This window comes from Leptonychotes weddellii, chromosome 9 (genome assembly GCF_054177405.1).
Source record: "Leptonychotes weddellii isolate Sample4059 chromosome 9, ASM5417740v2, whole genome shotgun sequence".
NCBI classification, from domain to species: Eukaryota; Metazoa; Chordata; class Mammalia; order Carnivora; family Phocidae; genus Leptonychotes; species Leptonychotes weddellii.
The window spans coordinates 124,759,709-124,774,639 of NC_138377.1; the positions used below are offsets into that span (position 1 = coordinate 124,759,709).

Here is a 14,931-nt window from a genome sequence, read left to right on the forward strand (position 1 = left end):
AACGAGTGTTGGCGAGGATGTGGAGACAAAGGGACCCTCGTGCACTGTTGGTGGGAATGCAAGCTGGTGCAGCCACTGCGGAAAACAGTGTGGAGGTGCCTCGAACGATTAAAAATAGAACCACCCTACGATCCAGCAATTACACTACTGGGTGTTTACCCCCAAAATATAAAAATACTGATTAAAGGGATACATGTACCCCAACGTGTACAGCAGCATTATCTACAATAACGAAGATATGGAAAGAGCCCACATGACCATCAATAGATGAATGGATAAAGAAGATGTGGTATATACATACAATGGAATATTACTCAGCCATAAAAATGAATAAAATCTTGCCATTTGCAACAACATGAATGGAGCTAGAGAGTATTATGCAAAGCGAAATAAGTCAGTCAGAGAAAGACAAATACCATATGATTTCACTCATATGTGGAATTTTAGAAACAAATGAGCATAGGGTAGAAAGAGAGACAAACCAAGAAACAGACTCTTAACTCTAGAGAACACACTGCTGGTCACCCGTGGGGAGGAGGGGGCGTGGGGGAAAAGGTGATGGGGATTGAGGAGGGCACCTGTCGTGATGAGCACTGGGTGATATATGGAAGTGTTGAATCACCATATTGTACACCTGAATCTAATATTACGTTATATGTGAACTATACTGGAATTAAAATATTTAAAAATAATAATTAAAAAAATAAAACTGGGCACCTGGGTGGCTCAGTCGGTTAAGCATCTGCCTTCAGCTCTGGTCATGATCCCAGGGTCCTGGGATCGAGTCCCACAGCCGCCTCCCTGCTCAGCGGGGAGTCTGCTTCTCCCTCTACCCCTCCCCCCTGCTCGTGATCTCTCTCTCACATGCTCTCTCTCTCTCTCTCTCAAATAAATAAATAAAATCTTTTAAAAAATGTGTTAAAAAAAATAAAAGTAAAAGGATCTCTTTGTACATCTGGAGCCAGGCTTGCGCTGTGGGATGCCGACACGTCTCCCTCCCTCCACCCCCACCTCCACCCCCTGCCTTTGCCCCCCTCATCCTACCTGCACACCCACGGCTCTGGCTCGTCCTAATGCTCCCGCAGAGCGCTACCGAGTCCTTCATCCATGCGTGCGGAGCCTTCGGGAGGGGCGGACAGGAGGGACTTCTGTTGGACCTGAGCTCATCCTTGCATTCTGAGATCACTGAGATTTCACAGTCACATGGACCCATTCACCTCCAGGGAAGTCCTATCTGAGGAGCATAAATCTTGCTACCGTAGAGTGCTCTGGGGAAGTGAAAGACAACCTAGGAGGCTCCTTCGAGGATGTAATTCTGCTACTCATCCTCTGCATGAGACTCTCCCTAAGAAAGCTAAACAAGTTGAACATAGCTGGGAGGAGGGGACAAGGGACAGGATCCATTATGCTCACACCTGTCCCCTTCTCCAGACCACGAGCTCCCTGAGGGAAGGAACAGTATCCGATATGTTTCTTAAGCCCCAGGGGATAGATAGCAGACGTAGCAGGTGCTTTGCCAGCATTTGGGGAAACAGAAGGAAGGAGAGAAGGGAGATAAGAGGAGGGAGAACAAGGAAGGAGGAGATGAGCACAGTCTGGGTAAAGCTTCAGTTCCACCTGCCTGAGCTTCCTTCCCTATGGCCTCACATCCTACCTAAAGGGCATTTTAAAATACTCTTTCCATTCGAAAAAAAGACACTGGGTCTGAAGTAGCCAAGGAGTCTGTGCATTTCCTCCTTTTCAGGGTCTAGGCCTGATAAATTGAGTATTTTTGTTTGTTGGGTTAGAGTCTAATTTTCAACATTCTTCCACTTCAATTCATCCCCGGGGGCCTGGAAGTTCCCCCTGAAGAAGCCTCACCAGTGCCCTAACACAGGATGCAGGCTCGGATGCTCACTCCAGACTCTGTGCAAACCCGCTCAGCTCTGGCACATCCCCAGGAACTCATTTCCTCAGCCCCGGTCATGCCAAGCACAACACATCCAAGATGGCATTTTTTTATTTGGCTGTTTATCTAACTTCCTCTTCTTTAATTTTCATATTAGGCATTTCTAGATGAGAGACTGATGTCACGGGGCCTCTTTCCAGATTTTGTTTTGAAATCAGTGTAACCATGGTATTGCTGGAGACTGAGGAGTCCATCTGGGCCAACTGAGTCACGCCTGGGGGCAGGGCAGGGCAGGAGCCGCGGCAGGGACTAGAATGTCCCTGCGAGAAGGGGAGGGTGGGGTGTTATTCAATACTGAGGCACCCCCAGGAAGGACATTGGGACCAGCTGTCACCTTTGACCCTCATGCCCTGGCACTCTTGATAGAAGACCTGCTCAGACATTGAAACCCTCACTTGCTGAGAATCCGATCCTGGGTGGTTCAAGATCACCCATGCTCCTGAGAAGGAAAAACAAGAGCTCATGTTGGGTTCCAAGCTGGCCACAGTAGCCCTCCTGTCCTTCCCGGGCCATCCTTGCCCCCAGCGTGACTTAACTGTGCCCATTACCCCTTCCCCACCTCCGAGCCTCCGTTCCTGCCCCTCCGCCTGCTCACACCACTCCCTGCGGTCAACAGGCGCCTCCTCCAGGGTGCCTTTCGGCAGATAGAGCTGCATATCCCCCAGTGTTCCCGGGCCTCCCCTTACATGTCTGCACCCACACCCTGAAACAGGAGAGATGTGTGCTGTCCCCATCTCCACGAGCACCGCAGAAGCTACAACTCTTCATGCTCCAGACACATTGGAGGTGCTCAGGAAATGCTACTGGATTCATTACTTTATCACTCAACAACAGTCAGTGTCCCCCTCCTAAACCGGAAATAGTGATGATAATGCTAAGTAAGGAATTACTATGTGCACTGTACTTATGTAAATACTTATCACTTAATCCTGATAAAAACCCCTGTGAGCTAAGCAATATTGTTCACATTCTCCATTTAATCAGTGAGAAAATGGAGGCATGGGGAAGTAACGTGAATTTCTGGGATGGTACAGCTACCAGATGGAAAAGTTGGACTCAAACCCAAGCAGTCAGACTAATGAGCCCACACCCCCTAAACCCGGTGCCATACGGCACCCCGCCCCCCAAAATACTGATGCAGCCGTGACTACCTTCCTCCCGAGGTTTTGGGGAGACAATAAGAGCTGCGGATACATTATTTAAACCATGAAAGTATGATGCACCTGTGCATCATGGAGACCAAAGAGGTGAAGCCTGTCTGACTCCTGGCCAGTTTCCTCCCCTTCATCTGGCTCTCCCCCGTCATCCAGCCTCCCGCCACTGGACAGGTGCCGTCTACAGAGCTCCAGACACACACAGAAGTCCTCAGTGCCTCCTCACCTCCATGTCTTCGCGTATGCGGCTCCTTCCACCTAGGATTCCCCGCCACCCACCCCTGCTGAGCCGAACCCCGGGTCCTTCGGGGAACATCTCCTCGGTTCCTGATCATGTGTCCAGCCCGGAGTGTTTCCCACCTCAACACAGAGCGTCCGCTTTCCCGGGGTTGCTCAAGTCAAAACCGGAAGTGAAGCCTGCTGCCGCCCATCTCCTCACAAGACAAATCCGGACAACAAATGCCCTGGGTTTGCCTTGAAAATAAATCTACTCTGACCATTCTCAGTGCGACTACCGCCGTCTTAGAGCCCCATCACCTCCGGCCAGGGTTATTGCCAAAGCCCTAGCTGGTCCCCCACGTTGCACTCTCCCCTCAGTAGCCAGAGTGCTCCCCTGCTGGGCTGGGCCACTCCACTGCTCGCTCAGTCTCCCATCCTTCTTAGAACAAAATTCCAAGCGTGCCCTGGCTACCACCCAGCTTCACCTTCTGCCGCCCTCCCCTGTCCAAAATCCCCCAGGCACACTCTTCCCCTTGCCACTGCAAATCACTCATTTCTTCATGTCTTTGCATATGCTGTTCCTGCTGCCTGGAATGCTCTTCCCCATCTGAAACGTTCAGAGGACTCACTGGTCCACCTCCTTCAGGTCGCTGCTCAAATGTCCCTTCTTCAGAGAAGCCTTCACGATCACCTTCCCAAAAAGGACAGTGAACTCTCCCCTCATCACTCTCTATCCTCTTTTGCTGCCTAAGATTTTTTCAGAGCCCTTCACTGTTTAATGTCATATCACATATGAGGTGTTCATAGTTGTCCCCCCCACCAGAATAAGAGTTGTGAGAGGACAGGGACTGGGTCTGTACGGCCCACAGGTCGGTACTCTGCAAACACTCACTGAATGTACTGATATCCAACGCCAGAGATGCGCTCCCTCTTTGTGAGCCTCCAACAGCCCTTCGGAGTGTATTCTCTACTCCACTTCAGACAAGATCCTTGAGGGCAGGGATCCTTCCTGAGCATAACAGGTGCTCAGGAAACACTTGTGCAATTAAATAGAAGCAAGTGAATGATTCATTCTGGGTGTCTGTTGGAATCTCCAAATGGTTTTTGAATCTCATTTATCTGAGCTCTAACCTGGACAACGTGATCTCGTCATCAATAAATTTGACTCTCAGCTGGTGGGTTGTATACTAGTCACATCATTCACGGCAAACCAGGAGCCTGGCCAGGCTCCCCCAAACCCACTGGGATGCTGGTCCCTCCTTCTGTCCTACTGGGTGAGCTCAGGTCATACCAACAGAAGTCACATCGTGGGTGATGTAGTAACCCGGGCTGGGTGAGGCCCTTGCGGAAGCTGCTTGTGTCTGGAGATCACCGGGGCTATCCCCTCTCTGGGGCCTGACCTGCTAACCTGCTGTATAATGTTCCATGATAGTGTTTATTGTATACATGTTAAACAGTGGTTTTCCCCTGCAAGGAAGCAAGTTGTGCAAAGGTCCTGGATCCCCTCCACTGGGACTGGAATGCCTTCCCCACTTGCTGTTGACAATCGTGTGACCGTGCCGATAAGGGGTGGAACAAACCCTTCCCGGCTGGCCTGTCGTGGGGTAAGCTGCACGACCTCCAAGGTTCTGGGCTGCTTGGACCCTTGAGAAACCCCACCTTGGATGGAGGGCTGAAGACTCAGTACTCAATTGAGAATAATTCAAGAGTAAAATACTTGAGTCAGCCTCTGTCCCCTGGTGCCTTGCAATCTCCATCTCGTTGTGATAACACAACTTGAAATATGGTCTAATGGAAGAGAGGGCATTCTGAATTTTGGCAGGTCTCCAACCACTACCTAGCTTCCCTCACTCCCTCACCATGGCTCCTCTTATCAGCTCCAGCACTCACACCCATGTGGGAACTGGCAGGGGCGTCCTGTCCTGTCCGGTGGCAGGAGGCTGGATGACGGGGGAGAGCCAGATGAAGGGGAGGAAACTGGCCAGGAGTCAGACGGTCATAATGTGATATGACATTAAACAGTGAAGGGCTCTGAAAAAATCTTAGGCAGCAAAAGAGGATAGAGAGTGATGAGGGGAGAGTTCACTGTCCTTTTTGGGAAGGTGATCGTGAAGGCTTCTCTGAAGAAGGAACATATGAGCAGCGACCCGAAGGAGGTGGACCAGTGAGTCCTCTGAACGTTTCAGATGGGGAAGAGCATTCCAGGCAGCAAGATCAAACACACTGATCCTCCATCCCTGCCCTGAGTGACATAAGGTCTGCTACTCGCCCAGGCCCCGTAAGTTAGTGACCTGAGCTGCGAGGGTATGCTGGAGAGTGCCTGCCTGAGATGAGAACCTGCCAGTATACTGACCATCGCCCTTCGCATTTTCCAGCAGGGATCCAGGCTCAGTTTACCTCCCACCACCACAGCATCTCACTGAGTCTCTCAAGTGAGAAGGTTAACTGAGCCTGATTCACTACCATGCTCATTATTGTCATTCCCGTGATCCCTGCCTCAACTTCTTCCTTGCTTTTGCTCAGAATTAGAACTCTGTGCCTTCCTGATCTCAGAGTAAAAGGGTTCAAAGACTTTCATTCAGAGCACCCAAAACCAACCACAGAGTCTTCCAACGCCGCAAGTCCTGGGCATACCTTCATGAAGAATAGCCTCCTACAGCTCTTGCCTCGATCACTTGCAGCTGCTTGGAGGTGAGCCGCCTCAGAGGCCAACGCTAGATCAGGAATGCTGCTGGGCCCAGCCTCTGACGTATCTGCCAACTGCACAGACGAGTGGAAAATCCCCTCCTTGCCCTGGCCCAGGGAAACCTCAAAGGGATCAGGGTATTTCTCATCGGGGCTTGAGCTGTCATCACTGGTCTTTGCATTACAGAGCATCAGGGACCGGGAGATGGACCGGAGTTTTGTAGATTTTCTGCTCTTTCCAGAACGGCTGTGCGGATCCATCCTCAGAGAGGAAGTAAGGCTGCCCTTCTTCTTCTCCTGATCTGTGGCCCTTGGGTGGCGGGTGGTGACCGGACTGGGCTTGGCCACCACCTCGTGGGTCCCTGGAGGAAAGAGGAAGCAGAAAGAAGCAGTGTGACTTGCTACTGACAAGTGGAGCGGGACAAGAGGCCTGGAACAGAGCGACGGGGAGCTGGTGCCCATGAGGCAGGGCAGCCGGGGAGATCCTCCTTTGGTGGCACTGGCCTGCCCATGTGGCCCACCACATGGGGCTCGGGGAACCCCAGTGTTTACCACCCCCTCCACTCCCAGAAGCCAGAGCTTCTCTTATCCAAACCCTCACTCTGCAGACAGGGAAACTGAGGCACGGAGAAGGGAAACGCAGACCCAAAGCCACGAAGCACCGTGGAGTCACGGGATGTCTTTAGAGATGACAGAGGTCCGAGCTTTGTGACGTCTGTGCTTCCAACAAGTTTGCAGGGGCTCCAGTCTAGGGAGCGGGTTCGGGGGGGAAAAGGGGACGAGGATGTGCCTGCCTGTTCCCTTTCACCAGCCCCAGTGAGTCCTGTAGCATCTCCAGAGAAACCCCAGAATCCAGGAGCCCAGTCTGAGAACCGCTGCTGCCTCATCCTCCTTTCCAGATGCAGAGCCTGTGACCCGGTTTGGGAGTGTCACCCGGTGCCGACCCGTCAGGGCGATTGAGTGTACGAGGCGGTAGGTCACAGCCTGGCCAGGGCCTCCCCGCCCATCCCCATCTCACAGCCTGACTGAGGGAGGACCAGCTTCACACACCGGTCAACCCCACCTCTCTGAGCCCAGCCCGCCTGGCTCGGCGTCACCACGAGGCCCCTCCTTCGGCTTCAGGTCCCAGGAGGCAGGTGGCAAAGGGGTCCGTCCAGAGCTCCTGACTCCGGCCCAAGCCACAACGCAGAGCCATTGCCAGAACAGGAAACCGTGGGGCTGCCGTGTGCACAGCCAGGGTCGAATAAGGAAAAGCAGAGACCTTCCAACATTTCATTAACTAGAAGCCCTTTCAGAGCCCCCGAAAGGAGCATTTCTTCTTAAAAGAAGACTGTTTTTCAACACCTACATCACACACATTGATTGTTTTCTGTATTAGCCCTTTAATTTTATCAGTTTATTCACCATCTATAGCAACCAACAGCAATGAATGAAAAAGAATGAATGAAAAAATACTGGAAAGCTCGCTCTATGTCAGGCATTGCTCTGGATGCGTTAGCACAAATTAACTGGATGTCGGTCCATTTCATCAAGCCATCCTCTTCCCAGTATCTCAAACTGTGTACTCTATGTCCTTCCATCTGAAGTAAGGGAGAACCCTCCACCTTTGCTGAGCCCCATGCCTGGCTGCAGGGTGCCGAGCCCTGCAGAGGACACCCCCACCCCCGAGCGCAGGGGACACCCCCACCCCCGAGCAGACTGCTGCCATGGGACACCCGTGGCCGCCCCCCGGTTCCCCCCGGCTCTGGCCAACAGTTACACGGTGTTTCCATAGTTAGCCTGATCGTACATTCTCAACAACGACAATCTCAAAACTTTCCCTTCTTAGAAACTAGATTCCCCTCCCTTGCCATCATAGACAATGTCTCCTCCTGCTTCATGCAAATGCAGAAGCTGTCAGAGAGCAATCCTCCCGGCTTTCTACCATCGAATTTGCACATGCATTTGCCATCCACACATACTCTCCACACCCTTGGTAGTGGAACGCCCGCCCTCCCATTGAGGCTGGGCCCTCCCCCCATCCCCATCTGTTCTCTGGCTCCCACTCCTCCAGAGTGTTGATGCACAGCAACAACAAAATAATAATTGCTAATATGTATCCAGAGCCTGTGGTATACCAGGCACTGCTCTGATTGCTTTTACTGTTTCATCCTCACAAAAATCTACTGTAGTCTCCATCAGTATCCTCAGTTTACAAAAAGGATCACCGAAGCACAGAGAGGTTACGTCACTTTCTCGAGATCTCACAGCTAGGGCTCGGTGACAGCAGGAATTAAACCAGGCAGCGTGACTCTGGAGCCTACTCTCTTCCACAGCTTCACGCTGACACTGATTATCATCCCTCTCACGGCCAGGTCACCTACTCTCTCCTCCGCACCGGGTCTCCAGCAACAGGGTGGAAACATACTCAGATCGCTTCTGTTTTTTAAAAACCATGCGTCGAGGGGCGCCAGGGTGGCTCAGTCAGTTCTTGATTTCGGCTCAGGTCGCGATCTCAAGGTCCAGAGATCGATCCCCGCGTTGGGCTCTGCGCTGGGCGTGGAGCCTGCTTGAGATTCCCTCTCTCCCTCTGCCCCTCCCCCCGACGATCTGCTCACGGGCAAACGCTCTCTCCCTCCAAAAAAAAAACACAACTATGTGTCAACTCCACATCCTCCTTTTGTTATCTGCCTCTCTCTTATCCTCTTCATCTCTTCCCTTTTTCCCTTTGTCTTTTATTACAGTGAGAATTCTTCACACGAGGTCTATCATCTTAACACAGTTTTAAGTACGCACACAGCACTGTTATCCTCGGCACCATGTTGACAACGGAACGTTATTCCTGCTTATCTTCTTGAACAAGTACTTCACACCCTGCACTTTCTCTCCTCATGCTCACCTCCCCTTCCAGCCACAGCCCACAGTCTGTTTCTTTCCCCTGAAACCACTGAAACTCTCATTTTATCACTTCTGCATTTTATGTGCCCCTAAGTCATGAACCGGGCCCAGCGGGCACAGTCTGCTTGCCAAGAAACTGCTTCGTTTTGAGAGGATTTGTTAAAACCAGACATGCAGTGCTCAGATCTATTGGCTGAAGAATACATAGAATTCAAGCTTTTTAGTGTTTTATTTTTCCCTTCTCATTACTCACCTTTACTCCAGATGCCCCCTTTCAAATCCAAATGGTAATGCTCATCATCCCCAAAACAGGAGTTCTTTTGATTCTGTCAGTTCAACTTCCCAGAACCAGTAACTCTCAATGCAAAGGTCACTATGAGTATTTATATATTTATATCCAAATTTCTTTGCATTTTGTTAACTTCATCAGGACTCTCCACAGCTCACCTGGGCCGCATGGAGAAGGGTGTGTGTGTGTGTTGCTCATAGCCAGCCCTGGTCCATCAGGCATTTGAAAAATTGAAAGATAATCAAAGTTTTGTGTTAAGATCATTCTGGCCTTGCACTGGAGCTAAATGGGGAGGGTATAAATATGGAGTTGCTGAGGGCCACTGTGTGGGGACAGCTGCTGAGAGTAAAGCCAACACAGATAGTATAGGACTCGCAGAGGTTGGGGGACAGGTAGGGAGCAAGTAGAGAGAAAGCAAGGAGGACAGAGAGAAAGAGTGAGAAGGACGAATTTAAATGATGTAATATGAGCACCTAGATCCAGCCATACCTGATGCCACACTATCTATTCACATATGCAAGCTGATAGATTTCTCTTTTTGCCTAAAAAAAAAAAGTCCTCATAGAATAGATGTTCTTCTCTCCGATGCTACTGGCACACATAACGGTAACATCCAGGGACCAAGAGGCTTTTTGAAACTGTCTTTTATCCCACCCCAAGCCTAGGAGAGGAGCCAGTCACCTGCAGTCAAAGCCTAAACTCTCCCCTCCAGTGCAGGCCTCTGTGTTCTTTTCCACCAAGCTCTGTCGCCGTCTGCCTGGATTCTTAGAAAGGAAGCCCAATCCCCCTTCCTGTTCACATACTCTCCCAGCCCACCATAGCCGTCCCAGCAAAGACGAGCTCCCTCACTGGGCATTTTCCAGGACACAAACATGTGGGGACTTTGGGACCAGGTGCAAGGCTGTGTGCTTCACTCAGCGGTGGAAAAGTTGGCTGCGGGTGGGATCTAGGAGAGCAGACGGGTCAAATTCCTCGGTGGACACTGTGCCAATCCCAGTGGACCATTTGCAGGAGTGCCTGATGAGTACTGTCAGTTTTTAAAAATAAGCTTTTCTGGAGAGAACCGTGACTTTCTGCAGCCTTGGCTCTCACGCGGGGGTGGCAGGGGCCATGGGATGGGAGGCTGGTGATGTGCTGGGGGCAGGGGGCTAACCCCTTTGGTGCAGAGCAAAGACAGTTTTCAAAATGAGCCTTGTTTTTAAGGAAAATGTAACAAAGGAAGGGAATAATTACAAAAGGGCTGTAGAGGAGCGGCCAGAATTGGACTTCGGTGGGAGACTATTTTTCCTCTAGGCCTGGCATAGAGGGAGAGTCGGAGAGAGAAGGGAGAGAGAATAATTGGAAACACAGTGTCTTGGTCACATGCTTCTGCTTAGCTTTGGTAATTGTGCTCAGGACATTGGAACCAGCTATGGCTCCTAATGGGCCCAAACGTCAGCAGAGCTTGGGGGCAAGCTCTGCCTTTCCCAGGGGTACAGCAGCTCTCCAAAGGTCTTCTAGGCCTGGCCAGGGTGCTTTCTGGGATTTTGCCCCAGGCTCCACGAGTGTTTGCCAGGCTCTTGTCGGTTTTTCTCTGCCCCTAGCGAGTCCTCCGCAGGACGACCTTAAGGGTCTCTTCCAGAGGCTTCCCGGGGATGCGCAGAGAAGCTTCCAGCATGGCTACCCCAATAGCACCAGCTGCTTTCACTTCCGGCAGAAAAACCCAAAGGATTTGCTTTAGCCTGGGAAACGGCTCTCCCACTCCCTGGAGGCCTTTGGCTCCCAACCACTAGCTCGCCCCCCACCCCTTCCACGGAGTGCTGGGGCTGGAGGGGTGTCCCCTCACACACACGAGGCCACTGCACCCCAGAGAGGGATGAGGACTGACGCCCCATCACGGTCCTCCGCGGACCTCTAGACCCACCTTGGCTGTGCTGTCATCCATATAGAAAATGCAAAGGCCAAGAGGATAAAGCCAAAGGGCAAAGAAGTGGCTAGTTCCCCCTTTAAAGGAGTTTAAACAACTTTTGGACTGTGCCGGGGAGCAGGGTCAGTAAGCTCGCCCGCCCGCCCTCCCTCCCTCCTTCCCTCACTCCCTCACTCCCTCCCTTCCTTCCTTCCTTCCCATTTGTTTCATTCAGCTCTTGTTGAAAAAGCATGACGGGTCCGTCGCAATGCTGGGCAAAGCTAACTCACTGGAGGAAAGGACACGGTTATTTCCATCTGGATAAAATACACTTAATTCACTGGAGAACGTTGAGAGGGTAAATAACCATATGGAGAACTAGCTGATAAAATGTGTTTCAAATTTCTGAATTCCCCGACAGTGTCTTATATCAAAGGCAATTTTTCAAGTTGGGTCACTTCAGCCCAGGGGGTGTTTTCTGTCTTGAACTGAGGAGGGACTCGGAGGTAGGATGAAGGGAAGATGTTTATGGTCCTTCTCTTTTGGGGCCTGTGGCTGGGACTGGCTGGGGCACAGGACCGGACAAAGACGCAGCAGATCTGGGCTGTTTCCCAGCTGGTATGTGAGCGGTTGAGTTGAAACTGGTTCTATACCCTCGTTCTCCCCCTCCTCTGGTACCTCCTGGAGGGGAGAGGCGATGTCTCCCTAATTTTGTGTCCCCAGAGCTGGGCTGGGGCTTGGCCGAGGAGGGGCATCATGTTCAAGGAATGAATGAATGGGTGGGTGAGCATCTCAAAGGCCCCTTTCAACTAAGCTTTCCCACTCCAGGCTAAGGCAAAATGTGTGATGGTTAATTTTATGTGTCAGCGCAAGTGGGCTGAGGGATGCCCGGATGGCTGGTCAAACATTGTTTCAGGGTGTGTCTGTGAGAGGCTTTCCAGAAGAGATGAGCATTTGAATGTAGACTGAGGAAAGGGTGGGCGTCACCCAATCCATCATCCTTGAGGGCCTGCCTAGAACAAAGGGCAGAGGAAGGGCGAATGTGCTTGGCCCGAGCTGGGACAGACACCATATTCTCCCGCCCTGGGATGTGGGATGTCAGCACTTCCGGTTCTGGAGTCTTTGGACTCGGACTGGGGCTTACACCGCTGGCTGCCCCGGTTCTCAGGGGCTGTGGGCTTAGCATAGAGTACACACACGCCGGTTCTCCTGGGCCTCCAGCTTGTACTTGGCAGATCGTGGGACTTCTCCATAATTGTGTGAGCCGATCCCGCAGAGTACACCTCTTTCTTTATATTTCTCTCTCCTTCTCTCTCTCTCTCATCCATCCATCCATCCACCCACCCACCCACTGGTTCTGTGGCTCTGGAGAAACACCCGCCCTAGGACCACGGAATGAAGGACTCCAGGTAGCCGGCTGACACCCCAGGGACTATGCAGCCCCAATGGGCTGCACCTCAGAGTAGATGACCAGTCCGAGCCACCAGAAAGACATTTTGGAAACTGCTTCTCTGGAAGAGCCTAGAAGGTGTGTAAGACGCTGAGAGGCGCCCCTCACCTGGGCGGCTGCCCTTCCACACCCTGGAAGGTCATCTCGGCTGTCAACATGCAGGCACGAGTGGGGTCATCAGGATGCCCTCCCTCTGAGACAAAGGACAGAGCAGGACAGGCCTCCCCCCTTCAATATATAGATTCCCTCCGATGTGCTAAAGGCTGAAGATATAATTCATCTCAAGAAGTATCTGGATACATTCAAGAAAGGCACATCCACCCGTCCCTGCTCGGAAGGGATTGGCCAAGGTCACTCGTCATTAAATCCCAGTGCCTGGAACCAGGGCTTCGCCCATGGGAGACGCTCAGAAAATGCTGCCATACACGACGAGGTTTGTCGCCGGGAGGAGGGACAGGCAGGAGCACAAATGCCCTGGCCGAGGGCTGAGACGCTGAGGGGACCTGTGCAGCCTCGAGCGCAGTGCGCAGCCCCTTTATGGCTTAGCTGATGGCCCACGGAGTGGAGACCACGCTAACCACCAAGAAAACCAAGGGAAATACTCCCAGGAGCTGCTTAGCTGAAAGCCTGACGCAGAGCACGGACTCCCCCCCGCCCAAAAAAAGAGAAAAGAAAATTCACTCACAAAAAGCAAAATAGTGGAAACAACCTAAATGTACACCAGTGAGAGATTGTTTTAAATTTACTGTGGTCCGTCACGCAGTGCGGCATTTTGCAGTCAATAACCCGGGTACAAGAAATCGCCATACGTGGGCACGGGAGGTCCGCTGGACATCGCAATGCTGAGAAACTGTAAAACTGTTTCTAGAGACTAGTTCTGTTTACAAAAACGGACTCATATTAATGAACACCAGTTAATAATTTTTTGGAGGGTACGTAAAGTGCTGGGGGATGATCTTTACAAAAAACTTTTCCTTCATACTTAATAATTCCTTCGCCTTATTTTTTTTTTTAACATCGTGTATCACACTTATAACCAGAAAAATAAAGGTTCCTGTTTTGAGGAACAAAACTGAAATTTATGGTTAATTTTTGCCAACAAGTAGTTCTGGTTGCCTTTACAATGATTTTTCTCGGGCTCTAAAGTATCTGGTTTAAAGTTTTATTATGATTGCCTGGGATTCACAGATGAACTTAGGGAGAAAGTCTTCCCATCTGAGAACATTTCTTAATTTTTTTAAATTTTCTTTTCAATCAAATTTTATATTCTTCATTTAGGTTCTAAATATCTCTAATTACGTTTATTTGCCAGTGCTTTTATTTCTATTTTGAATGGAACCATTTGTAAAATATATTTTCTAGTTGGGGATTGCTTATACATAAGTAAGTCACAGGTTTTGCACATTTATCTCATAATTGGCAACCTTGTAGATCTCTCATATTCCCTCATGCCCTAGCTACTCAATAGCTTCTCTTGAAGTTTCCAACTGATTCCAACTGAATGTTAAAAAATTTCCTTCATTTAGGAGTGCCTGGGTGGCTCAGTTGGTTAAGCGTCTGCCTTTGGCTCAGGTCATGATCTCGGGGTCCTGGGATCAAGTCCCGTGTTGGGTTCCTTGCTCAGTGGGGGCGGGGGGTCTGCTTCTCCCTCTCCTGCTCTCTCTCAAATAAATAAATAAAATCTTTTTAAAAATTTATTTCATTTAAAAATGCATATACTACTGATTTCATTTTATTTTTTAATATCACTGAAGTTTCCAGAACATTAGTGAACAATGACACATAGAGACATTCCACGTCTTTTTCTAGACCGTGACGAAAATCCCTGCAAGCATTTTATGGTAAGTAAGATCCTGACTGCTGTATCAAGATAAGATTATTTTTTATTATGTTAAGGAAATATTCTACTAATTGTAACTTGGGAAGCATTTTCACCAAGAATGGGTGTTGTTTATTAAATGCTGTCTCAGCTCCTTGGCATGCTCATATATCTTTCCTCTTCCGATTTGTCTGTGGCTGGCTTTCCTAAGGCTGGGCCACCCGCATTTTGGTGTTCTTTCAAGTCTCATTGGCTCACAATGAGCGATTCTTTTATTGAACACCTGGACTCGCTTTGCCCCTATTTTGTTTGGGATTTTTGTATCTATATCCACAAATAGAAACAGCCCATCATCATCCCGTGTCGTGCTGGTGTTATAAAAGATATGGGAAGCCGACATCCCTTCCTACCTTCCGAAATAGTTAGGATAGTTTAAAATACATCTAGTAAAAGCTTGAAATAATTTTTCCGTAAAATCGTCTGGTCCCGGCACCACTTTTGAGGTGGTTCTTTGAAACTCTCCTTGGTTATTGGACCACTCGATTTGTTTTTAATCTTTTTATTCTTATGTTAATCCCCGTACATTACATCATTAGTTTTAGATG

The 14,931-nt window shown here is 50.1% G+C and overlaps 1 protein-coding gene across 1 annotated transcript in view; it reads right to left on the bottom strand.

The window, feature by feature from the left end:
* Nucleotides 1-711: 711 nt before the first annotated feature.
* LOC145723608 (pro-interleukin-16-like) overlaps nt 712-14,931 on the bottom strand; it is a 34,525-nt gene continuing 20,305 nt past the window's right edge. Inside the window, exons 2-3 of the mRNA XM_081831783.1 lie at nt 5,956-6,368; nt 712-2,387 (exon numbers count right to left, since the gene is read on the bottom strand). Of these exons, the coding sequence (XP_081687909.1) occupies nt 2,376-2,387; nt 5,956-6,368 (425 nt within the window). The 3' untranslated portion in view covers nt 712-2,375. The remainder of the gene's footprint in view (nt 2,388-5,955; nt 6,369-14,931) is intronic.